This window comes from Schistocerca piceifrons, chromosome 1 (genome assembly GCF_021461385.2).
Source record: "Schistocerca piceifrons isolate TAMUIC-IGC-003096 chromosome 1, iqSchPice1.1, whole genome shotgun sequence".
Classification (NCBI taxonomy): Eukaryota; Metazoa; Arthropoda; class Insecta; order Orthoptera; family Acrididae; genus Schistocerca; species Schistocerca piceifrons.
The window spans coordinates 364,509,685-364,537,616 of record NC_060138.1 but is presented as its reverse complement, the minus strand read 5'-3'; the positions used below and the strand labels follow the sequence as shown (position 1 = coordinate 364,537,616).

Below are 27,932 nucleotides of genomic sequence, written 5' to 3'. Positions count from 1 at the left end.
TAAGGAGGTGGCAGCAAGTGACAGGAAGGGACACCAGGTGCATTCAGTGTGTATGCCTGGAGGTCTCATTCAACATGTTGAAGAGGCTGTTCCAGCAGCCATTGAGGGAACAGGGTGCAAGCAACTGCAGATTGTGGTGCACTTTGGAACAAATGATGTTTGTCGTCTTGGCTCCAAGGTATTTTTTGGGTCATTCCAGCAACTGGCAGAAAATATTTAGAACCAGCATTGCACACAGAGTTTCAACAAAGCTCACAATTCGCAGAATTGTCCCCAGAACTGATTGTGGCCCTTTGGTTCTGAGTCAAGTGGAAAGACTGAACCAGAGACTTCAAAGATTCTGTGACAAGCTAGGTGCACTACATATCAGAGGCTGCTAATCAGGTAGCTGACTGTGTGTGGGGTGCACACAGGGGTCTTTTAAATTAGGTGACTCTCCATCCAGTTCAGGTAATGATAGCTGTAGGACACCTAGAAGTATCAGTATAAGATCTGAAGACATGCCTCCACAGATGAGAGTATTAAAATCCTAATTGTTACCTGCTGAAGCATTTGCAACAAAGTGCCAGAGTTTGAAGTGCTCCTGAAAACCTGTGAAGCTCACATAATAATAGGTACAGAAATTTAGTTGAAACCTCCAGCCCCCTCCCTGTTCCCATTCCAGCACTACACAGCCCTCATGCCCTCATTCCACCATTGCATCCAGTCTTTTTATTTCTCTCCTTGCCCACTCCCTCCCCCCCCCCCCCCACACCTCTCCCCTGCCCTCCGTCTAACCTCCCACTGCACATAACTGCCCTACCCTCTCTCCATCTCGTCCCTGCATGCTTCCCAGCAGCACTGCACTGTCTACTATCATTCCACCTCCCTGTCCCAGCCTCCTCCTTACTCCCACCCAGTCACCACTCCCATCATGCACTGGTGGTGGTGCTGCTGCTGCTTACAGTTACCTGTGACTGCAGTAGTGTGTGTGTGTATTGTCTACTTTTGACGAAGGCCTTACTGGCCGAAAGCCCTTATTTGTGACAGTCTTTTTGTTGTTCCTATCTGTGACTCAGCATCACCGCTATATGGTGAGTGCAACTTCCTATTCATAATATTGTTACATTTATAGCAGAGAGATTTTAGGGAAATTTTAAGTGTATATTGAAAGGATAGGCAAATGGGAAATGGAGGTAGAGTATTTGTCACAGTAGATAAGAAACTCAAATGGGAAATGGAGGTAGAGTATTTGTCACAGTAGATACGAAACTCAAATCCATCAAGATGGAAATTGAAACCGCATGTGAGATTGTTTGGGCAAGACTCAGTATCAGGGCTGGGCATAAAATGATAAATGGGTCCTTCTATTGCATCTCCGATGCAAACAAAAACTTTATAGAAAACATAAGTTCACTTGTATGTAAGTTCCCCAATCATACTATAATCGTCAATGGAGACTTTAGTCACTACAATTAACTGGGTGTGATAAGACATCCTGTGAAACTCTACTAAATGCCTTCTATGAAAACTATCTAGAGCAGATAGTTAGGAACCCCACTCATAATGGAAACATAAGGATCTAATAGCAATAAATATGCCTGATCCCTTTGAGGATATACACATCAAAACTGGTACTAGTGACCATGATTTCCGAAAAGCATTTGACTCATTACCACACATAAGCTTATTGTAAAAAGTATGATCATATGGGGTATCAAGTGAAATTTGTGATTGGATTGAGGACTTTTTGATAGGGAGGGTAATATATTTTGGATGTAGAAGTAACGTCTGATGTAACCCAGGTAAGTGTATTGGGACCCTTACTGTTTATGTTGTATATTAATGACCTGGCAGACAATATTAATAGTAACCTTAGGCTTTTTACAGATGATGCAGTTATCAGTAATGATACTGCATAAATATTCAGTCAGATTTTGATAAGATGTCAAAGTGGTGCAACAATTGGCAGCTTGCTTTAAATGTTTGGAAATTTAAAATTGTGCACTTCACAAAACAAAAAACTGAGTATCCTATCACTATAATATCAGTGAGTTACTGTTGGAATTGGTTAGCACATACAAATACCTGGGTGTCACACTTTGTAGGGATATGAAGCGGAATGTTCACACATAGGCTCAGTTGTAGATAAGGCTGGTGGTAGACTTTGGTTTATTGCTAAAATACTGGGGAAGTGCAATCAGTCTATAAAGAAGATTGGTTCTAGAATATTTCTAAAGTGTGTGGGATCTGTACCAAGTAGGACTAACAGGAAATATTGTACATGTATAGAGAAGAGCAGTGTGAATGGTCACAGGTTTGTTTGATCCATGGGAGAGTGTGACAGAGATACTGAATGAACAGAACTGGAAGACTCTTGAAGATAGACATAAACTGTCCTGAGAAAGTCTATTAATGAAGTTCCAAGAGCCAGCTTTAAATTATGACTCTAGGAATATACTACAACCCCCTACATATCACTCACATAGGGATCATGAGGATAATATTCAAATAGTCACTTCATATGTGAATGGAATGGGAATAAACCATAATAACTGATAGAATAGGACATACATCTGCCATGCACTTCACAGTAGTTTGCAGAGTTTAGATGTAGATGAAGAGCTATGAAACATTGTGCACTATTTCTATAAAGGCTGTCGATATTACATTCCAGAAGTAACAGCTGTGGTGTGTTCCTCATGCGGTTGAGATTATTGCGCAGTGACTTGGAATGGTGATGAACACAAGTGATAAAGACATTTGAAGGGACACCAAGATCTTATAATTTACAGTGTTGTCGATGAAACTAAGTCTTAGACAAAAAAAAGTAGTACCATTTGAGGCAGTGGAAACTAGTAAAGTTGCTTTCATATACAGCAAAAATTGTTGTAGGTTGATTTGGAATTTAGAATTTGAAAAACCTGGAAATTTCAGGCAAATCTTCAGTGGAACAAAGTCACCATCCTGGTGTTACATAGTAATTTCTACAGAATTCAAGTAAATACTGCACTGTTATTTATCACTGTGTGTGCACCATTGATATTGCCTTTGGTATACATGAGGAATCCTGTTTTCTTATGCATATGATGTAAATATGCTTGACACGAGGATACTCTCCTCTTAACAGTTGTGGAGTATGGTATGCATTGGTGCCCTTCTTGATGAGCTGTTATTTGAAAATGGCACAACAGCCAAAAATAAGATCACAAATAAATTAATTTAATAATACCCCATTTGGCACAGGTCTTACTAAAATACAGTACTGGAGGATTGTGGATGCAAGGGAACGGAACATAATTAAATTACAAAAAGTTTTTATAAAATAAGCAGATAATTCAGAATAACATGGAAATAGAACTCAGATCACACTAAATCTTTAACCAAGTGTCCTTTTATTACAAGACTTCCTGCATGCTTGCGGAAATTTTAGACCTGTGTATGTTTTGACAACTAATGAAATTCAAGGTTTCCTACTAATCTTGTACCACTCAGTCTGCCGTGTTGAGACTCTTCTGGCTTTTCAGGTAATTCAGATAGTAAGCATTGTAACCAAATTAATTACTTGTGTCCTTCACAAGTTGAAATTATTACTATGTCAGTCGAGGTGGCTACCACCACCTGCAACTGATTTATATTGCCACATCAAAATACTTTGACACAATGGCGGTTGTCAGTGGTAAAAAATGAGCATCACTGAAAATTCACAAATATTTCAGGTACTAGAATATGCATTTCTCTGGATTCAAATAACCAGTAGTTCATTTTTCCACAGCTCAAGCAGATTTATTCACAATGGAAGATACATAAGACATCCAGTTGCCTTACTTTAGTGGACAGAAGGTGAATCTGTTTTCTTTTGATCGTTCTTTTGATGCTCAATGATAGTTGAGGTCATACAGGATTTATCTATAAGAAATCACTCCAATATTTCTTTCATGTCTCAACTTATCATAACAATTCCATCTTCATAACGCTTTATTACCTATTGTTACTGTCAAACTCGTGTTGTAAAGTACTCTGATAAAGAGTAGTTTCATCCTTGTCACTTCCAACAGTCAAATATGGCTATATCAAGTATATTTTAATTGTGTTTAGATCTGGAACACTGTTTTGCACAGTCGCCTTATTTATGACTTAATTAGAACATTTGTTCCAACAGTGCAGTACTTCCTTGAGCCTACAAAGACTCAATTTTAAGAGACACAGTCAATCTGTATTGTCTGCAGAACATCCTGGTTGTTCCAGATGTACTCTTGCTTCACATATTCGATTCAAGAAAGCTGTCTTCATATAAAATTATTTTGCCAACATCTTATGGTAAGCAGTTGCAGTTAACAAAGACTGGATGTTACCACAACTTGCAGCAGGACTACATGTTATTTATAATCAATTCTTGCTTCTAAAATATGACCTTTTGCAACCAACCATGTTTTAAAACAAGAGTTTTGATCAACTGCTTATGTGTTTATGTAGTACTTTAGCATTCATGGAACATTCATCGGATGTGCACGTATCCTCTTTAGCAATTGAGTTAACTTCACCAATAGCAGGCATCCATTTTCCTTTTCAGTGACTCCAATACTTAAGAAACAATTTGGCCCTTTTTGTATTGCTTTTGGGTGTTCACCTGCGAGTAGCCATTGACGAAAATAAGAGCCATTCAACCTTAGGCAAACAGCAGAAAGAGCTGCCATTTGGGAAGAACAGAACAATCCTGAAATAGTCATTTTGCCTGTGTAAAACTGGAATTGTACTGTGCTATTTCCACCGTCAGAGTAAAATTGAAAAATATAGATCTTACTCAGTGATACAAAGTACAGGAAAATAAAAGAATGGACCAACAGGGTAAAAAGGAAGACCATTGACTTTTTGTGCCAGCTCTTGCTGAAGGAAACCAAGGCTCTATTGCCTACCTAAAGAATATAAAGAAAATATTCCTTGATGGCCTATTGTAAGCAACATAGGCACACCTGCATACCAGCTGGCCAAATACCTCATGGCAGTATGAAGTCCCTTCATTGGTAAATGTCAGTGCTTCATCAGAAACTCACTACATTTCATTCAAAGACTGCATCCTTTCTCGTCAATGACAATTATTATTAACAAACATACGGCATCGCCAAAGGGTACCCTCTCTCACCCATACTGATTAACTTATTTATAGAGGACTTCGATGAGAAAGATATGGAAAAAGCTTCGTTGAAGACCACATGCTTCTTCAGATATATTGATGACATATTTCTTGTGGGGCCACATGGGCATGAAAGGCTTTCGTAGCTCCTCCAATACATGAACTCTGCACTCCACCAATAATTAACCAAGATCCCCTTTCTGAATATCCTGGTTGAGCACAAAGTAGACAGCATTGTGGTATGTACAGGAAAGCCACCCATGCTGATTTTTACCTACATGCTTTCAGCTGCTATCATCCCTCACACTATGAGGGCAATGGACTCAAGGCCCCTGCAATATCTGACAGAAAAAGCCAACCAGTGGATCTCAACAACAAAACAGATAAACAGATACAGTGAGAGACGAATCCAACTTATTCATGCAGATATTAACAGGTTCAGCAAACAGAATACAGTGGTGGCAGACCAGCAGTGTAAGTTGAATCTTTGACAGTGCCAGTGACTTGTGCTGGCAAAATGGAAGAAAAATTAGCAAACAAGTGTCAACCAAAGACCCTGAGATGACAACCTTTTTGTTCAGGGGTATAGGATGGAGGAATTAGTAAGTCTGTTGCATTACCTATGAGCAATTAATAGACTATCTAGTATTAAAATTCTATGCCTCTGGTTGGTTAATGACATTGTTTTGAGTTTCAATTAAATTTTATTTAATGCATCACATGCGTCAAATTTAATAAGAAAAATCTATGAAATTTGCAGAAACCATCTTGAAAAGATACATACCTTCTTGCATCTCCAGACTACTCCCTCCAAACTACTCTGTGCTCACTGGTCCATTGATATCTGCATTGATTGATCTGTAGAGTGGTTTACTCATTATCTGAATGACGTTATAAGTGTTTTTCCCATAACATAGCTGTCACAAAATTAAACCTTGCAACACTCTTTATTGATGGCAAGTATTGTTAATTTGGAATGGAATACTTTGTAACACTGGTGTGTCAGCAACATTTATTTGTGTCAGTGTGATTTCTAGTAATCCCACCCTTGATTATATAAGAAATTAATACAGTGTTTGAGCCCACACTTTTTCGCTATAAATTAATATACTCTACTGCCCAGTAACCTACTTATTTGGATTTACTACAAGGAAAGTTTTTCTTTTTACATTCATTTGAGATCTGTAATTGACTTTCCCTATTATATGTGTCAGATGTTGCAAATGTTCTTTCCCTTGTTTTCCACACATTGCAATAGTACAGTGTTTTACAGTAAGTAAATTCAAACTCTAATAATGTAAACTCCACGTTGGTATATCAACAATATTAGGCAAAGGACAGAGTGCTACTCGCTGTAAAGATTACTCATTGCATTGCAGACAGGCATAATGAAGAGGCTGTTACAAATTATAGCTTTCAGCCAAAGCCTTTTTCCCCGAAGAAAACACACCTCGTGCACACATGACTGCTACCATGGGCAGCTCCGTCTCCAACTCAAAGGGTAATCTTTTCAGTGAGGAGCACTCTTATCATTTTCCCAGTATTGTTAAATTCAAACTCTGATTTTCTCATGGTATTTGTTCCAACAATCTTCAAAATTATCACATCTTTCTGATCATGGACAAAATTTGACCAATTCCTGTTTTTTTCAGAGAACTTTTTCTCTTTAGTTTCACTAAATCCTCATTTAGTTTTACAAATAACTTCTGCAACCTAGCCACATGTGTGCTAATGTCTTTTTGTCATACCACTGAGCCGTGATATTACTCCACTTGACCTCCCATGGCTGTGATTGGAAACAAGTGCATTGGTGACTAAGGAAAGCATGTCACACAGTGAATGATTTCAAGATAGTTGTTCATATACTAACAATTGGTTCCACATGTTCTTGTGAAATATGATGATAAAAATTCACAATAAGCCAACCAAAGTGCCCTCACTCTAAGGTATAATTATATTGAGGTTGACTGATACTTGACTTGAAAAAGTTTTCAGTTACCATGTTTCAAAATTATATGTTGTTGTGTTCAGATCAGTCACATAATTTTCCCCATATTTCTTCAACATTATTGAATGTCAAAAAGATAAATCAGTTGGTTTATTTGGCGCACTTGCTGTTTTCACATCATCGTTTTGCTATTGAGCAAGCCTTGTTGTTTGTTCATTGTTTGGTTCTTGTGGCAACACGTTCTAAATGTTCATACATACTCTAAAAATCACTGTGAAGTGCATGGCAGATAGTACTATCCTCTGTACCAGTTGCTAGGACTACTTCCTGTTCAATTCACGTAGGCAGTGCTGCAAAAATGATTCCTCAAAGGCCTGTGTGCACATTATAGTTACTCTAATTTTGTCTTGACTAGTCCTGCAGGAGTGATTTGTTTGTTGTTGTAGTGTATTACTAGATTTCTCATTTAAAGCTGGAAGTCTACTACCTGCTGGGTCTATGAATGAGACTATCTGATCATTCCATTTCATATCCCTCTACCAACCCCCCATGAACCATGGACCTTGCCGTTGGTGGGGAGGCTTGCGTGCCTAAGCGATACAGATGGCCGTACCGTAGGTGCAACCACAATGGAGGGGTATCTGTTGAGAGGCCAGACAAACATGTGGTTCCTGAAGAGGGGCAGCAGCCTTTTCAGTAGTTGCAGGGGCAACAGTCTGGATGATTGACTGATCTGGCCTTGTAACATTAACCAAGACAGCCTTGCTGTGCTGGTACTGCGAACGGCTGAAAGCAAGGGGAAACTACAGCCGTAATTTTTCCCGAGGACATGCAGCTTTACTGTATGATTAAATGATGATGGCGTCCTCTTGGGTAAAATATTCCGGAGGTAAAATAGAACCCCATTCGGATCTCCGGGCGGGGACTACTCAAGAGAACGTCATTATCAGGAGAAAGAAAACTGGCATTCTACGGATCGGAGCGTGGAATGTCAGATCCCTTAATCGGGCAGGTAGGTTAGAAAATTTAAAAAGGGAAATGGATAGGTTAAAGTTAGATATTGTGGGAATTAGTGAAGTTCGGTGGCAGGAGGAACAAGACTTTTGGTCAGGTGATTACAGGGTTATAAATACAAAATCAAATAGGGGTAATGCAGGAGTAGGTTTAATAATGAATAAAAAAATAGGAGTGCGGGTAAGCTACTACAAACAGCATAGTGAATGCATTATTGTGGCCAAGATAGACACAAAGTCCATGCCTACTACAGTAGTACAAGTTTATATGCCAACTAGCTCTGCAGATGATGAAGAAATAGATGAAATGTATGACGAGATAAAAGAAATTGTTCAGGTAGTGAAGGGAGACAAAAATTTAATAGTCATGGGTGACTAGAATTCGTCAGTAGGAAAAGGGAGAGAAGGAAACATAGTAGGTGAATATGGATTGGGGGGAAGGAATGAGAGAGGAAGCCGCCTTGTAGAATTTTGCACAGAGCATAACTTAATCATAGCTAACACTTGGTTCAAGAATCGTAAAAGAAGGTTGTATACCTGGAAGAATCCTAGAGATACTAAAAGGTATCAGATAGATTATATAATGGTAAGGCAGAGATTTAGGAACCAGGTTTTAAATTGTAACACATTTCCTGGGGCAGATGTGGATTCTGACCACAATCTATTGGTTATGAACTGCAGATTGAAACTGAAGAAACTGCAAAAAGGTGGGAATTTAAGGAGATGGGACCTGGATAAACTGAAAGAACCAGAGGTTGTAGAGAGTTTCAGGGAGATCATAAGGGAACAATTGACACGAATGGAGGAAAGAAATACAGTAGAAGAAGAATGGGTAGCTCTGAGGGATGAAGTAGTGAAGGCAGCAGACGATCAAGTAGGTAAAAAGACGAGGGCTAATAGAAATCCTTGGATAAAAGAAGAAATATTGAATTTAATTGATGAAAGGAGAAAATATAAAAATGCAGTAAATGAAGCAGGCAAAAAGGAATACAAACGTTTCAAAAATGATATCGACAGGAAGTGCAAAATGGCTAAGCAGGGATGGCTAGAGGACAAATGTAAGGATGTAGAGGTTTGTCTCACTAGGGGTAAGATAGATACTGCCTACAGAAAAATTAAAGAGACCTTTGGAGAGAAGAGAACCACTTGTATGAATGTCAAGAGCTCAGATGGCAACCCAGTTCTAAGCAAAGAAGGGAAGGCAGAAAGGTGGAAGGAGTATATAGAGGGTTTATACAAGGGCGATGTACTTGAGGACAATATTATGGAAATGGAAGAGGATGTAGATGAAGACGAAATGGGAGATAAGATACTGCGTGAAGAGTTTGACAGAGCACTGAAAGACCTGAGTCGAAACAAGGCCCCGGGAGTAGACAACATTCCATTAGAACTACTGACAGCCTTGGGAGAGCCAGTCCGGACGAAACTCTACCATCCGGTGAGCAAGATGTATGAGACAGGCGAAATACCCTCAGACTTCAAGAAGAATATAATAATTCCAATCCCAAAGAAAGCAGGTGTTGACAGATGTGAAAATTACCGAACTATCAGTTTAATAAGTCTCAGCTGCAAAATACTAACACGAATTTTTTACAGACGAATGGAAAAACTGGTAGAAGCGGACCTCGGGGAAGATCAGTTTGGATTCCGTAGAAATGTTGGAACACGTGAGGCAATACTAACCTTATGACTTATCTTAGAAGAAAGATTAAGAAAAGGCAAACCTACGTTTCTAGCATTTGTAGACTTAGAGAAAGCTTTTGGCAATGTTAACTGGAATACTCTCTTTCAAATTCTGAAGGTGGCAGGGGTAAAATACAGGGAGCGAAAGGCTATTTACAATTTGTACAGAAACTAGATGGCAGTTATAAGAGTCGAGGGGCATGAAAGGGAAGCAGTGGTTGGGAAAGGAGTGAGACAGGGTTGTAGCCTTTCCCCGATGTTATTGAATCTGTATATTGAGCAAGCAGTAAAGGAAACAAAAGAAAAATTCGGAGTAGGTATTAAAATTCATGGAGAAGAAGTAAAAACTTTGAGGTTCGCCGATGACATTGTAATTCTGTCAGAGACAGCAAAGGACTTGGAAGAGCAGTTGAACGGAATGGACAGTGTCTTGAAAGGAGGATATAAGATGAACATCAACAAAAGCAAAACGAGTATAATGGAATGTAGTCTAATTAAGTTGGGTGATGCTGAGGGAATTAGATTAGGAAATGAGACACTTAAAGTAGTAAGAGTTTTGCTATTTAGGGAGTAAAATAACCGATGATGGTCGAAGTAGAGAGGATATAAAATGTAGACTGGCAATGGCAAGGAAAGCGTTTCTGAAGAAGAGAAATTTGTTAACATCGAGTATAGATTTAAGTGTCAGGAAGTCGTTTCTGAAAGTATGTGTATGGAGTGTAGCCATGTGTGGAAGTGAAACATGGATGATAACTAGTTTGGACAAGAAGAGAATAGAAGCTTTCGAAATGTGGTGCTACAGAAGAATGTTGAAGATAAGGTGGGTAGATCACGTAACTAATGAGGAGGTATTGAATAGGATTGGGGAGAAGAGAAGTTTGTGGCACAACTTGACTAGAAGAAGGGATCGGTTGGTAGGACATGTTTTGAGGCATCAAGGAATCACAAATTTAGCATTGGAGGGCAGCATGGAGGGTAAAAATCGTAGAGGGAGACCAAGAGATGAATACACTAAGCAGATTCAGAAGGATGTAGGTTGCAGTAGGTACTGGGAGATGAGGAAGCTTGCACAGGATAGAGTAGCATGGAGAGCTGCATCAAACCAGTCTCAGGACTGAAGACCACAACAACAACAACATCCCTACCAATTTTTGGGCCCTGGTATTTATGAGCTGACTGCTTCCAGTTGTGACTCATAAATTTTGTAGTCATAGGACACTATGTGTTTGTTCGGTTTTCGAAGTATAGAATTTTTCATTTTTGAATATTTAAAGAAAACTGCAAAATCTCTCACTGTCTACTGAAAGTCTGAGGTTACTACTAATACTGTGTGCCAAGTTATTAATATACTATGTGAACAGGAAAAGTCTGAATACACTTTCCTGGAGAAGCCTGAAGTTGCTTCCCCATCTATAAATGAATCTAAATCAAAGATAACATCCACCCTACCAAGAAACTAGTCTGGTCACTAATTTCATTTGATACCCTATGTTTCTTTAATAAGTGTTGTGATTTTTAGTCAAATGCTTTTAGGAAGTCAAGAAATACTACATCTAGCTAGACTACCTTGATCCATGACTTTCATGATGTCGAGTGAGAAAAGTGTGAGTTGGCGTTCACATTACCAGCGTTTTTGGAATCTACGTTGATTGCAACAGGGGAGATCATTATGTTCGAGATATCTCATTATGTTTGAGATCAAAGTATGCTCTCAGATTCCACAAAAAGTTGATGTGTAAGATACTGAATCGTAGTTTTGCGAATCACTTCAGCTATTCTGTGTGCAAATAGATGTGTACTGTGCTTTCTTCCAACTATTGGGCACAGGTTTTTGTTTGAGGGATCTACAATATAGTTAAATGAAGATCTAACTCAAGTGCAAATCCTGTATAGACTCTAATATGTATTCCAATAAGTCCTGGAGCTGGTTTGATGCAGCTCTCCATGTTACCCTATCCTGTGCAAGCTTCTTCATCTCCCAGTACTTACTGCAACCTACATCCTTCTAAATCTGTTTAGTGTATTCATCTCTTGGTCTCCCTCTACGATTTTTACCCTCCACACTGCCCTCCAATGCTAAATTGGTGATCTCTTGATGCCTCAGAACATGTCCTACCAACTGGTCCCTTCTTCTTGTCAAGTTGTGCCACAAACACCTCTTCTCCCCAATTCTGTTCAATATCTCCTCATTAGTTATGTGATCTACCCATCTAATCTTCAGCATTCTTCTGTAGCACCACATTTCGAAAGCTTCTATTCTCTTCTTGTCCAAACTATTTATCGTCCATGTTTCACTTCCATACATGGCTACAGTCCATACAAATACTTTCAGAAACAATTTCCTGACACCTAAATCTATACTCGATGTTAACAAATTTTTCTTCTTCAGAAACACTTTCCTTGCCATTGCCAATCTACATTTTATATCTTGTCTACAAGAAAACAAAAACTGTAAAACAGCCAGTAGTGAACAGTAATATCAAAAATAGGCAGTGTACAGCGATGGCAATCCTGTGATTGGTGTGCACTTCTTAAAAACTGCTTACCTAGCAGAATGTGCCACCTACCCATGATTTTCTTACTTTCCAATACAGACATAAAGCTCACTTCCCAGAAGACATGATGAAGTTCATGTGTGGCAGAGACTTGGTAGTATTTCCTTCTCATTGAGTGGTATTTTGAGACTAACAAGAGTTTCAAAAGGGACAATAATTTCAAAGGATAATGTATTGAAATTAATGATTCTGGGTTTTATAATGTCAGTGATAATGGTTTCCATGGACACTGTAATTATAGAACATATCAACTTAAAACAACTGCCGATTGCAACGTGCTTGAACATAACAACTGTGTCAGACATGTGTTTGGTACTCTGCACATACCTGTGTGAATAATGAACTTGAGAAACAGTTCATAACAGAAAGAAGATCTATGGCAAGTCTTGTTCTACAATGCAAAAACAATCTAGTCTACTAGCTGGTCTATCAGTTGGTCCCACATTGCACATTCATGCCCGCAGAAGACAGTTACATGGATCAGTTCAAAGACAAGTGCAGGGGCTTAAATATGCCACCACTGCCTGCTGACTGTCTTCATGAGCAATGCCGGCTGCCTACTTTAGTGTACCATAATACTTATGACTGATTTCAGGAAAGAATCGACAGTCTCAATTGCAAAATGGTTTTTTATTTATTTAATTTGTGACACGGAGAGTCCCACAAGTACCAACAATGGAACATCATGCAATAAAATTAGTTCTTTTTGATGATTTTGTGTGCTGTCCTACACGTATATGTTTAGCATATCTGTACCCATTGTTGAGGTGGCGCAGTGTGTTAGCACACTGGACTCACATTCGGGAGGACGACGGTTCAATCCTGCGTCCGACCATCTTGATTTAGGTTTTCCGTGATTTCCCTAAATCGCTCCAGGCACCTGTGTGTAAATGGATGAGGAAGGGAGAAAATCACTTGGAGAACATTTTATTACAGTTGAACTTAACTGGTAAACTATTCATAATATAGTACTCAGATTCAATTTACAATATTATGAGAAGGAAAGTTGCCACTCACCATATAGTGGAGGTGCTGAGTTGGAGACAGGCACAACAAAAGATTTCCACACTTAAAACTTTTGGCCGATGGCCTTTGTCAACAAAAGACACACATACATGCGTGTGTGCACGCGTGCGCGCGCGCGCGCACACACGCACACACACACACACACACACACACACACACACACACACACACACACACACACACACACACACGCGCGCGCGCACCGCACACGCACATGCAAATGCAACTCACACACACTGTATGGTGAGTAGCAACTTTCCTTCTCATAATATTGTTACATTCCATCCTGATTTTCCATTGTCAGATCCAGTTAAGATTGTTTTGCATGTGGATATGGTCTTTGACTAGTTACGATATTAATTCATAATTGCAAAAATGAAAAGTATGATGAACTTCAAACTTGGGACATGTCACATGAGCTAGGATAAATTATTTTATATTTGTTGGTCAGTCTCAGGTCACAAGAGTGGTCTCATTACCAGTTTAACTTATTACCAAATCAATTATGAGTGCCTCTCCAAGCCCGTTCAGTTGATGAGTTACTATGTAATGTATTCCCATTGTCTGATGATGACTTGATATGTTGAAACTGGTAATGATAGCAGATGTGTGACCTTAGGCTGAAATGTATAATTAAAAAAATGACAATATGGTTGCTGTTTTTTCTGAAGAAAGTATGAGTAATCAAATAAATTATTTTAGCTGATCAGTAATTTTCTGCTCAAGAACCCATCATTTCTGCAACAATGTCTCTTGGTGACATTTTTTGATAAATTTGCAAATTACTTCATAGTACTGTTATATTCTAATTTTTTTAGGCACTGGAAATGTTGGATAACAAAGTATATTATATTTGCTGTTGTCTTTTTTCAGGTCAACTTGTCTCACCAAACCCAGTGAAAAATCGCATGAGCGTTTTTCGTACAGAGTTGCTACGAGCAAAATTGTGAGTATCTCACATTTGTTGTTACTTTTCTTCTGCCTGAAGAAATCACAAGGGGAAATTAGTAGATTTTTACAAATTACCTTTGCAACTGCACCTCATATAATACACGTACATACCAGTGGAAATGCATATGATTTCAAAAGTGTATTGTGTTTGTAAAGAAAAAGAGTTTCATAGGCTTATGGTACTCACTTTTGAAAACACAGCTAAATCTTGCCTCTTCTCCCTCAGACTTGAACTAATTCAAGAACAACAATGTTGCATGTACAGACAGGACAACAAAAGCTTCCAAAACAAAAAGTAATGCAACAAACCTGTTAAGATGCAGTGTTGTAAAAATCAATACAGAATTCTCTCTTTAAAGAAGTTATTGGTTGGTTGATTTGGGGGGAGGGGACCAAACAGTGAGGTCATCAACCCCATTGTGTTAGGGAAGGATGGGGAAGGATGTCGGCCATGTCCTTGCAAAGGAACCATCCTGGCATTTGCCTGAAGTGATTTCCTTAAATCGCGGAAAACCTAAATCAGGATGGCCGGACGCTGGTTTGAACCTTCATCCTCCCAAATGTGAGTCCAAAGAAGTTGTTCCACTTCCATTATTAATAAATATTTCAGTTTGTATTTCAGGCAATTTCTTATTGAGATAGGGCTAAATCAGTTCTAACTCATTTGAATTTAATTTGATTCTTGTGGCATAAGTGTGGGTTTCAGTTTTCAGTTACAGAGATAAGAGTCAACACATGTGAGAGGCTACCATTACAATAAACATTTTAGTTTCCCAAGTAACATTTTAAGATGTACTCAATTGAAACTCTTGTCAAGTTCACAAAATGCCAGTAGAATAAGACTTGACTTCATTCCTTTTCTGCTGAGTGGCCTGAACAGAATGTAAACAGGAGACCATTAATAAGTTACAGATTTAAAAGTATATCTGTGTTTCACCAAAAGCTACTTTAACAGCTATCAAGGGAGGAAGGGAGATGGTCTTCAGCATTGGTCATGAAATTCAACCATTACGGTCATTTTGGAAAGGAAATAAGATCTATTTATGATAGATATCCATTAATATGGAACTAAATCAAAACATGTTGTCTAACTTATAGATAATGATCTGCAGTTCCTTATGAGTTCCCCCAAAATCACTCCCCTCCCTCCCTCCATATAATTCAGAAGTAAATCCAACTGAATTGATATGTGGCATAGTATTGAGAAACATAAACATAAAAAAGTAAACCCTCACAGAAATGCTCTATGTAGCTCCAATGTGAATTTCCTGACAACAGAATGCAATGACAAATTCACCAAAGTTTACTTGGTGACATTTATCATAGATAATGAGACCATAGTTGCTTAATACTGGAGGTCGTTTGTTCTGCCAAGTGGATCCATGTAAGACTCGGACTCCTCCAGTAGTGTCTATGAGAGATGGGCCCACTAGTTAGAATCATTTTTAGTGTTGCCAAAATTCTGTGAAATGGGAATAATTGTCAATGAAAATTATTTGGTTTGACTTTTGTCTGCTGCACGAGAGGTTATTTGTTTAAGAAGCCGGTCATGAAGCTGATGAGGTAGAGAGACAATGGAATAACAAATCAGTATGTGTATAGTGAAAGATGTGTAAGACCAGCCTCATAAGGTTTAATCCCTCACAGTAATGAACTATCAGTTTATTGAAAAGAATACATAGAAGATGTAACAGATGTAGCACAGGATGGCCATGGACCACCATTACTTGCAGGCCTGGATCTATGGGGGGGGCAACAAACTGGGGATATATGACCCGGGCAGCAATTTCACCAATTTCATGGGGCACCAGATTCATGTTCTTGAAGGAAAAAACCTTGTTTCACAAAGTGCCTAGCATCTAGCGCACATTGGTCTAATGATTATTCATATGATTTTGAAATGCATCCCTGTTGATTTTTGAACACATTCCAAGTTGATTTCTGAATGAATCATAAGTTGATTTTTGAATGTGTACATGATGTCTCTGCCGGGGGAATCCCCATTGCATCTAGAAATACAAAAATGTTCTGCAGACGAAAGGGGATGGAGCTACACAAGCTGGGCAAAATAAACCTAAGGGCCAGTTGTACAGTCCCCAGTTAGCAGCTGCTTAAGTTCTATTCTTGGAGCAGCATGGAAAACGCATTGTACGAACACTTTAGTGCCTAACTGGAGAATAAACATGGGATAACTAAACTAAACTGGTGATTCTGGCAGGGTTAGTGAAGTAATAAGTTTTGACAATGCAGGAATAGTTACAGAATTAGTTCGTTAGAATGAGAAAAGAGAAGAAACGGGGACATCACACAAATTATATTGAAGAATATGACATCTAAATTATATGGAAGAATATGATGATTCCAAATTTGTATAAAAATTTTGTACTACTACTTTCTGATCTCATGCCTGAGAACCTGGAGCATATTAATAAAATCTGAAACTATTTCCTAACAAAAAATGTTTTTCTTGTTGTAGGCCTAATAAGCATTTCATATTAGTACTTGATGAATTATATTCTCTCATTTTACTTATGTAAATGAGGTAGGTAAAAACAACCATTTGTGACAAATCAGTCTTGCTTACTTGGTGTATGTTACAATTGCTGCAATATCAGAAAGGCCTATTTTGTTTTATCTAGCAGACAGTGATGAAATAGACATAATCTAATCGAGAAACCACACCAGTCTTGGATACTACACGTTAACAGGATTTTCAGTATTAGCCAACGACATTTTGATTTTACATGTAGCAAAACGTTTGACGAGGTAATAGATTCTTTCACAGAAAGGAAAGCACGCCATATAAAGCTGTAGCAAGATTAGAGAAAAAAGAAATGCTGGAGCCTAAGGATTGAAAAAATGTGTACTGTCTTGCTTCTCTCTTGTCTTTACTGGTTTTATGTTTCCTACATTTAATTTTATGTCACACAAAAGAGAAAGTTATTAGTTAAGAGGCAATAAAGAGTGCAAATTTTCTGAAGAGTTCTTATCCTCTCAGTTACAGATGCAGCATTAATCGTGGGTTTATTTTAAGGGGGGTTAGGATGTTGAACCTATTGACTGGGAGCAAGAGAGGCATCACAGGACATTTTAATTTCCACTGTCCTGGATATAGGTTTGATTGTTTCCATTACAAAATACACATTTGAATTCTACAGAGCAAAGTACAGTGATGTGTGATAGAAAAATGCTGCGGGAAGAGGCTTGGCATTGCACTTTGGCACACTTAAGACCAAATAACATGTCTTACAGTTCCTCAAACATGTTTTACATGTGAAACTCTTAAGATAGACGTGCAGTACAAAATAAACATATTTTTGAAAAATTGATTTTTAAATTTTTTTTAGGTCCTATCTCAAATGCTTTGGGGGGTTGGGGGGCACTATGAAGTTTTTGCCCCAATTAGGAAATATCATAGATCCAGGGCTGATTACTTGGAGAGGAGTTTGATAAAGCGGTTAAATAACGATTACTTTCAACAGCCTCTTGGGCACGATGAAATAACTGGAGAAATGTTCAAAGCATTAGATGATAAAAAAATAGTATTTGTGTGTGATATCAAAACAATAATAAAGGAAGTTAAGACAAATTTGAATTTTGTGCCATTTTGTCATGTGACAGTTTGCAGCCGTGGTTTTTTCATGTTTGTTATCTGTGATCCTTCCCATTAGTAGCTGATAGCTTTAGTGTGGTAAGCATTGTTGTTTGATGTTTATTTTCATCATGGAGCAGATGGAAACTTAGCAGTATATCCAAGTTAAAAAGGTTATAAAAAAAAAAAAAAAAAAAAAAAAAAAAAAAAAAAAAAAAAACCAATGAGAGACCCATGGCAACCATTTGTGAATTGTGTGTGACACTCGGAGGTAATGCTGCTACAACCAAATCATCAGTTCGGAAGTTGATTCAAAAGTTTGAGACCACAGGTTCTGTTTCAAATGTTAAGAAAACAGTATGACCTCTTCCTACTCGAACACAAGAAAATATTGCTGTTGTGCATGACAATGTGACTGTAAGCCCCAGAAAATCGGTTCTCTGATGAGCTCAACAATTGAATTTATCACCTAGTTCACTTCATGACATCCTTTCAAAAGATCTGAAAATGCATGTGCACGATTCAACTTACATAAGAGGCGAAGCTTGCAGATCTTGGAAAGAGACATCGATTTGCTCAATGGGTCTTGGATTGACAAGCGAAGAATGAGAACTTCACAAAAAGAATAATTTTCTCAGATGAGGTGTTCCACCTCAGTGGGAATGTCAATAAACAGAACTGCAGAATTTGGGATAGCAAAAATCTGCCAAGTGAGTGTGGAAGATGAGATGCATTCACAGTGCATGACTGTGTGGTATGTGTTTTGGGCAGGAGTGGTGATCGGCCCATACCTTTTTGAAAATGATGAGGGAGCTGCTGTTACTGAGAACAGCAACCATTACTGAAATATGCTTTCTGATTAGTTTTTCCCTCTTACAGATGAAAATTATGATTTTTTGCTTCAACAAGATGGTGCAGCATGTCACACATCCCGTGAAAGAATTGCTTCAAAAACTTCTCTCTTTACGTGGTAACCAGGAACGGTCTGCCAGATCATGCAATCTTATGCCTAGACTTTTTTTGGGGATTTGTGAAATCAAAAGTGTATGTGAACAAACCACAAACAATACATCAATTAAAGGATGAAATTAAGAGGGGTTATTCACGGCAACCCACCAGATATTAGTGAGTGCGACATCGAGAACTTCAATGAACGCATTGTTAGTTCCCATGTGGCCGTGGTCATATGGAGGATATAATTTTTCATACATAAAAGCTACTTAATGTGTTTGTAAAAAAAAATACATTTTCAATGAATTTTGTACGTTCTATAGCATTTTAATATTCATCCCTATTTCCCGAGCACCCTCTATTTATCTATGATATCATCAGTGACGTGTATGAAAAAGGAGAAATCTCCAACATTTTCCAAAAGAATAACCCTAATACCAACATCTAGACTCTAGAGAGATCACAGTAGACAAATGGGAAGACTATTGTACATTAACTGTTTACTGACCATTGCCTCCGAGATTCTGAGAAAAGTCATAAGCAACAGAATCCACCAAAATTAATCAAAACCTCATGGAAGAGCAATTTGGAATTAGGAAGGATAGAAAAACTAGTGAAACACTAAGTAGTGTAATGATACTATGTAATTAATAGACTGACCCTAAATGGTAGAAATTCTTGGGTACATTAAGTTAGATCAGCAGTGGGGTGGTCCAGCTGTTTCTTGGCCACAAATTGTCGGTGACCATTCATGTGCACAGACACCTTGTTGGTTGTCATGTAATTTGGGAGTAAATAAGCAATAGGGAAGTGCAAATAATAATCTTAATTTAAATCTGATGAAAAGGATAGTTGCCACTCACTATATAGCAGAGATGCTGAGTCGCAGATAGGCACAATAAAAAGAATGTCTGAAAGTGAGCTTTCAGCCAACAAGGCCTTCATCGGAAATAGACAACACACACACACACACACACACACACACACACACACACACACACACACACACACACACAACAGTCTCTGGCTTCTGAGGCCAGACTGCAAGCAGCAGCACATTATGGGAGAAGCAGCCAGGTGGACATGGTAAGGAGGAGGCTGGGAAGAGCTAGATGAGTAAGGACAATGACTAACAGAGGTTGAAGCCAGGAGGGTTATGGGAATGTAGGATATATTTCAGAGAGAGTTCCCACCTGCACAATTCAGAAAAGCTGCTGATGGTGAGGAAGATTCAGATGGCACAGGCTCTGAAGCAGTCGTTGAAATGGGGAACGTTGTTTTGGGCAGCGCGCTTAACAGTGGTCCAGCTGTTTCTTGGCCACAAATTGTCGGTGACCATTCATGTGCACAGACACCTTGTTGGTTGTCATGCCCATGTAGAATGCAGCACAATGGTTGCAGCTTAGCTTGTAGATCAGATGACTGGTTTCATAGGTAGCCTTGCCTTTGGTGGGTAGGTGGTGCTTGTGACCGGGCTGGATTAGGTGGTGTTGGGAGGATGTATTGGACAGGTCTTGCATCTAGGTATATTACAGGGATGTGAACCATGAGGCAACGGGTTGGGAGAAGGGTTGTGTAGGGATGGATGAGGATTTGTGTGGGTTCAGTGGGTGGTGGAATACCACTGTGGGAGAGGTAGGAAGGATAGTGTGTAGGACATTCCTCATTTCAGGGCATGGCAAGAGGTAGTTGAAACCCTGGCGGAGAATGTGATTCAGTTGCTCCAGTCCCGTGTGGTACTCAGTCACGAGGGAAATGCTCCTCTGTGGCTAGACAGAGGGACACCAGTCACCCACCACCTCCCAAAGTCCCAGCATCCGGCCACAGAGGAGCATCTCCCTCACGACTCAGTATCACACAGGACTGGAGCAATTAAATCAAATTCACCACTCTCTGCCTCTTGTTGTGCCCTAAAGTAAGGGATGTCCTACCCACTGTCCTTCCCAACCTTCCCACAGTGGTAGTCCTCTGCCCACTGAACTTATGCGATATCCTTGTCCATCCCTACAAAACTGCTGCTCCCAACCCCGTGCCTTATATCCCTCTAATAGACTTAGATGCAAGACCTGTCCTATACCATCCTCCCACCACCATCTACTCCAGTCCGATCACGAGCTTCATCTATCCCATCCAAGGCAGGGCTACCTGTGAAACCAGTCATGTGATCTACAAGCTATGCTGCAACCACTGTGCTGCATTCTACATGGGCATAACGGTCAACAAGGTGTCTGGCTGCATGAATAAGCACTGACAAACTGTGGCCAAGAAACAGCTGGACCACCCCATTGCTGAACACGCCACCCTACAGGACATTCTTCATTTAAATGAATGCTTCACAGCCTATGCCACCTGTCTCCTTCCCACCAGCACCAGCTTTTCAGAATTGCACAGGTGGGAACTCTCCCTGCAATATGTCCTACATTCCCATAACCCTCCTGGCCTCAACCTTCATCAGTCATTTTCCTTACCCATCTAGCTCCTTCCCTGTCCCCATTCCAGCACTACACAGCCCTCTGTACTGCCAACACACTCAGTCTTTTTATTTCTCTCCTTTTCTGCTATTCCCCTGCTCCCTGTCTAACCTCCTGAAAGCAGCTAGCTGCCTTATCCTCTCCGCACATCATCCCTGTATGCTCCCACAAGCAGCTCTTTATTGTCCCTCTCACCTACTTTATCTCTCCCTCTCCTTGCCCCAGCCTCCTCCTTATCTCCACCACCCGGCTGCTTCTTCCATCAAGCACTGCTGTTCACAGTGAGCCAGAAACTCGTCATCTGTGTGTGTGTGTGTGTGTGTGTGTGTGTGTGTGTGTTTTGTTCATTTTTAAATCTTGATGGAGAGAATCTGAAAGAGGCCACAAGCTTTAAGTAACTTGGTAGCAGAATAGTCAGTGATGGTTGAACAAGCTGAAACACCATGCTACAAAAAGGAGTTGCTACAAACATTGGAGTATGTTGGTTTGAACACAAAGAAAATATTTAGTTTGGAATGTTACCCTCTGTGGTGCAGACATGGATTGTAGAGAATCAAGAACAAAAAAGGATATAGACTTTGAGGCACGTTGTTGGAGAAGAATTCTCGTGATATCTTGGTAGCATAAAATAAGCAATGTAGTACTCTTCCAAATGATGGAGACTTTTTGCTCTTCAGTAATGGAGGAGAGAAAAAGTCATTGTGGAAGGACAGTTTTGTTTGTTTATTCATTCATTCCTTCATTCTTCACAAAAACAGCATGGTATCTGAACAATTGAAATGGGCCAGACAACTCTCATTTTTTTTGTAATAATTATTCTTACCAGTTTCTTACAAATACTAAAAAAAGAGAAAAAAATAATACTACCTGCTCAAAAGAGACAAATACTGCAAAAAAGGAAAAACAGAAAAATTACTTTATACTGGTACGAAACTACTATTAATCCCTTAACTAGTTACCCAACTATTAATACTACTTTTGGTGCTGCTGATTCTATGTATAAAATTGGTACAGTTATCTTTTTTTGTTCATTCTTCAGGGTACACCCAAACACTAGAAGATTGTCTCCTCTACTGGATCCACCCTCACACTACCCTGGTCAGCAGCTGTTATTTACTGGATTTCTTGGGCATGGGGCAGCACATCAGCAGTGTTCACTCTGTGACAGTTAATTCCATGATTCACTCTAACATCTTAGAATCCACTTGTTGGTTATCATTTGCACCAAAGCGATACACTTCCCTTCTTAGCCTTCCTGGATATGGCAGCTGCAGTATTGGCCAAGATGCGCCAGGTTGATTTGTTCCTCAGTGTTGCCTTGGTATCTTGTGTCCTTAATGCCTGACCACTATTACCTGTCACATTTTGTAATGTGCATAGTTCTACTGAAGTGTTGAAAGACTCCAGTTATGTGTTGTAACTGAATCAAATACTTCACTAATGATATGTCTCCTTGATTGTTGTTCATGAGCTTTTACCATGACTATTTTCTTATGGTCGCCTTCTCATAGTTTCTTGATGCTGCGGACCTGCTATGCAGTGCTACCAACTCTTGCTGTGTGACTTTGTTTCCATTTGCAAAGGGCTGAGGGCTGTAAGGAAGCTCTGTAATCTTCAAGCTATAAAAATTTGTAACTGTCTTTTAAAGAACTCTTCCACATTTTGTTGCACTTGTGTAACATTCATATAAATTCGATGAACAGATATCATTAACTAGAACATTTTCAAAGTGAATCTTGTAACATCACAGAAGAGACATTTCCCTTCAGCTTCATTCATCTGTTTCTGCAGCTTCATTCATCTGTTTCTGGACGTTGACACTGTAGGCACACCACTTTCTCTCTGCCTTCCAAAATGCCACCAAGCCACAATGTCAAAGCGTAAGTGACTCCCTCGTAGCAGATGGGGATACTAGATCACTGTCACTCTTTGCCGATGTCCTGTGCCTATGCTTCCTTTATCATCTGTGCACATACGTCAATGAAGAGTGTGCACATTGGAGATTCTCTAGAAGCTAACTACCTAAACAATGTTTTACAAGAACATCTTTCATCTGACTGTGAGGAAAAGGTGGAACAACTAGTTATTCCAGACCACAGTAGAGTTGTAGAGTGCGTACACTGTTGAGACTCAACTATTTTTCATCTGTCTTTTGACTTTGTGCAGTTATTTTGCATACTGGCCATGACCTGTCAGGTAATGTATCACTCCACTTGACAGGTGAGGAAATATCATTTTTAGTCTCTTCCTCTTGGCCTCAGTTCTAAGTATTCCTTGCACTTCCAGTGGGGATATTTCTAGAATTGGCAACAATGCATCATTTGGAATTCTACAATGGGTGCCTGTTAGTCTCAGTAGCACGCCGTGTTTCACTTTTATGACTAAGGAAACTGGCTTGACATGCTGTAATCTATGAGCCCAACACTTGCACTACATCCTGTAACTGGCACTAATGAAGATTAGTGGTATGCCCTAAGTTTTTCAAGGAATTTTAAATTACTTGTTTGTGATGGTTATAATTTGTGCTTCACATTTGAGCCTTTTCTGCCTGCCTCCTCTAGGTAATGTTTGAAATATTGACATTCATCCAGAAAAACTCCCTAGACATCTCGTTACCACACTTCATCTAATTGTTACATCATGTACTGTTATTTTAGGGTTCTCACTAAGTTCCCTTTCAGGAGGAGGTGTGTGGTTTTGTGAGGTGCTAGTGATAGTTTGATGCTTTGGCACCATCCTTCAAGTTCATACAGCCCAGCATTTCATTTGTCTGATGTAATTCTTCTCGAGTCACCACTTATAGTGAACAAGAAGTCACCTGCAAATGCTACCAGTCTGCTTATTTTACTGCTCTCAAGTTACTGCTGTAATATGGGATCCAACACTACATCCTAAAACTAGGGACCACACACTGATCTCTGGGGACAGCCTTTCATTAGGGTGTTTGTTATTACCTTTCCTAGGCATATTGAAGATAGTTATCTCCTGTGGTAAAAGTCTCTCAGTTAGATGTGTGGTGACTCTGAACACTTTGACTCCTAAGATGTCCAAAGAGAGATGGCCGCCATAGGTTATCGAAAGTGCCATAATATCGATTGTAATTGGTAGAGCATACATAGAATGAATGTCTGCCACTAGTGAAATCACCTTATTTATAGCTCCTTCAGTTGATGTCTCCTCTAAATCCATACTGGTGAAGATTCAGCCCATGTAACAGTCTATGATAAAATTAATAAAATGCTGAGCATCAAAGAGAAATGCTGAAAAAATGTTGCTGCTATGAGCCACGTTGTGTGTGAATATGACGACTGTCAATAATTTGTTGGCTGAAAACACCATAGAGAGTGAATGTTACAGTTGCAAGTAACATCAGACAAAATCAGACCCAATAAACAAAGCCAGAATTGTTTTGAAGACCATGTGATCAGTAGAGTTCAAAATCAAAGTCGAGATCCAGTAACTTGAGGAGGTAACAATTGTATTCGTGAGTTAGCATAATATGAAGTCTTCAGTGACAGGATACAAATTGCCAATTCACCCTTTGGGCCCAGTATTTATTTCCTGTTGTAGGCCAGTGGCCTTCACCATATGACGTGTTTGCCACAACCTCTGGTCATAGCCACTGAAGTGAAGCTATCTGCATCACAAATAATATCACCACCACTCTCTGAGTTTGTCTCCATATTACTTAAAGAGAGAAGATGTTAAATCTCTTCCCCCTGTTAACTGGATTATGGGGTTGGTATTGGCTTTGGTGGATAGTTTGTGATAGTTTTGTTCCTAGAAAACCAGACTTTCCAGTTTAAACTGTTCTCTGTTGCTTGACTGAGTTTTTGTTTATCAGATACTCAAAAACACATAGATCTTGTCAGCTGGATTTTAATTGAAGTTCAAGAAACTCTATTAGTCCTGGGTACAGCAAAGCAGGCAGTGTGTCACAAAACTTGCCAGTTAAATGTGCCAAAAAGGCACTCGGCAGCACTACACAGACTGTCATGGGTAAAATATTTTGATTATGCCATTTGCCAAATGCCTTTGGAGATTATCCTCAAAATTAAATGAATTAGTGCTGGATATTTAACACCTATATTTAATAATGCTTCTCACTGTGTAATGCATGCCATTAATTTTGTTTCAGGTAACATGTATACAGCATATCGAACACAAAATGGAAACTGTGGCATATTAAGGTTCAGAATGTAGAAGGCTTTCTGGGTCTACTGAACTGAAACATTATTGTTGCAATAGGAACTGAAGGTTGAATATTTTTCTTGCCTTGAAACATAGTCCTGAGAATTTTAAAGAAGGGAGTAAGGATATTGTACTCAGATAATAATCAACAGAGTGTTAGTCCTCCATTTTTTGTTCTTTACCTAATGTGAAGACTTAGGTAATACATTTGCTTTATAAAATGTGTGCTTGATTTTTAGAACATTATTTCTTTGTGATGTTTAGTATATATTGAATGTATTTAATTGAATGTATTGGAATAGCCACCTTGTGATACATGAAAAAGAAACTTGTTTTGATGTAGGGAACAAGTTTTTTGCTGATTCATCTTAATATTGTCTGAATAATTTGAGGATGCAAAACGTAGTTACCTGAGTGTCATTGTATAATTCATAACATTATGTTTCCTTGTATATAATTTGTCAATAGTGTAAAAGACATTTTGTAGCGTAATTTTTGTGAATACAACATTATGAGACTAGCTTTAATTCATTTGTATACCTGATGTGTTTGAATAGTTCATTTAATTAACTAATGTGTGCCTGTGCATCAGTGTAACTTTAGGTTAATAGAATTGCTATTCAATTTCTTTTGAATGTGTTACAGCTTGGGTTGTTCAAACATTACAAAATTCATAAAAGTGTTTTGACAGTATTTATTAGTTGTAAAATTGTGTCCATAAACCGTATTCTGTAACGAGTTACTTTTGTATATGTGTAATGGTTGTGTTTACAACCTCCAGTGTGCTGCTTTCAACTTAAGTCAACAGCTGAATGTGCTATAATGTATGAAGCTATTGTTTATTTAAATAATGAGAAAAAAAGCTTCTGGATTTAAATTCAGTGTGTTCATTGATTAATTTGCTGTTTCCTTTATCTTACATTTGAGTCTCTCTCATTCCACAAACATGTCCAATTACATTCCCCTAGGTCCAACGTGCAGAATATTAATAGTGTTTTTGATGCTACCAACTGTCTGTTCTGTACTTTGTATATGTTGACCAGATGCCACTATACCATTGTGCTTGATATGTTCTTTATATTACAGCCTCTTTTGACCAGCATAAAAATGATTGCATTATCCACACTGGAGTCTGTATGCACTAGTTGCTTCATATTTTAAGTTTTTTTCAATGCTTTACAATTTTGTGTCCAAGCTTAAATCTTGATTGGCATGCTGTCAGAAATATTAGAACAAGTCGTTTTTTAGATGTGTCCAAAATACTTCATTGTAATAAATTTCTCATTGTTGTGGGGGCTGTGTGTGACAGGGGAATGCAACTAAGACATAAAGGAAAAAACAATGAATTCAATACTAGTTTATCCTTTCACTAATGTCACATTGGAATTCCATAAATATTATTTTAACTTTGTTGTAACTGAAACTACACTAGGCTGTGTTGTGAAATAATAAATTACAAAAGGTTGTAGGCACAGTCCAGTCTGTGATCAGAGTCTAAACACTGCATGATGCCATGTGACTGTTGTAGCTGGAAACTAGCTGAAAAGATTTCTTATCCTTCCATGGCTGTACACAAGATAGAAATCGATTATCTGCTCAAGAAACAGTAGCACATGGGTTTGTAATCAGTGATGAAAAGTATCAAGCAACCACTTAACAAAGTGTGCTCTGGAAACAAGTCTCTAGACATGGTGGTAGAAAAAGGGAAAATAATACATAATTCTTCCTTTATTTACACACTCACAAATTATATTAAAGTGTAAAGAAAGAACTTTACAAATATACCAGAAAAAGAAACGATATCTAAAGAATTGCATGCTAGTCGTGTTGAAATGGCAAGTGAAAATCTGTACCAAGGCCAGGAATCGAATCTGGCTCTCCAGCTTACTGAGCAGGGGCTTTAGCCTCTAAGCCACTTGGGCACAGCGGTTCACACAACTGCACGGAGTACCCTGGCATGCCTCCCTCCTCAGTTCTCACTGGCATCCCAGTCTGTATTAGGTTCCCCCTTACACACAAAAGAATTGCCGAGGCTCTCCATGTTCTGGAGTAGCACCTCAGCATTGAACGTAAGTGGGGGATCTAGCCTGAAACCCAGGTGGAGGTACTTATACAAATGAAATGACACAGTTTCAGAGACTTCACTAGTCTCAAACAGATACGATTTTGTGTGTGTTTTGGTACAGATTTTCACTCACTGCTTCAGTCTATATATAAAATCATATCTGTATGTAACAAGTCTCTGAAATTGTGCCATTTCAGTCCTGTATTAGCTGCAAATCTTGGTAGTTGTATGATTCTTAATTTCGATAAACCATCATGTTGCATTTCATAGAAAAACTGGAAACAGCCAAGCAGTATTCACTCTCGAAGATCTGTAATATTATATTAATTTTGATAAGAATGTGCATCGAGTAGGAATAGCTCAGATGAGCTCA

At 38.9% G+C, this 27,932-nt stretch overlaps 1 protein-coding gene across 4 annotated transcripts in view; it reads left to right on the top strand.

Moving 5' to 3' along the window:
• Window positions 1-26,845, top strand: part of LOC124785632 (dihydroxyacetone phosphate acyltransferase) — a 134,331-nt gene extending 107,486 nt beyond the window's left edge. For all 4 annotated transcript variants that reach the window (XM_047254197.1, XM_047254196.1, XM_047254198.1 and 1 more), the window contains exons 14-15: window positions 14,212-14,284; window positions 25,442-26,845. In XM_047254197.1, coding sequence (XP_047110153.1) covers window positions 14,212-14,284; window positions 25,442-25,445 — 77 coding nt within the window. In that variant the 3' untranslated portion in view covers window positions 25,446-26,845. The remainder of the gene's footprint in view (window positions 1-14,211; window positions 14,285-25,441) is intronic.
• The last annotated feature ends 1,087 nt before the right edge of the window (window positions 26,846-27,932 follow it).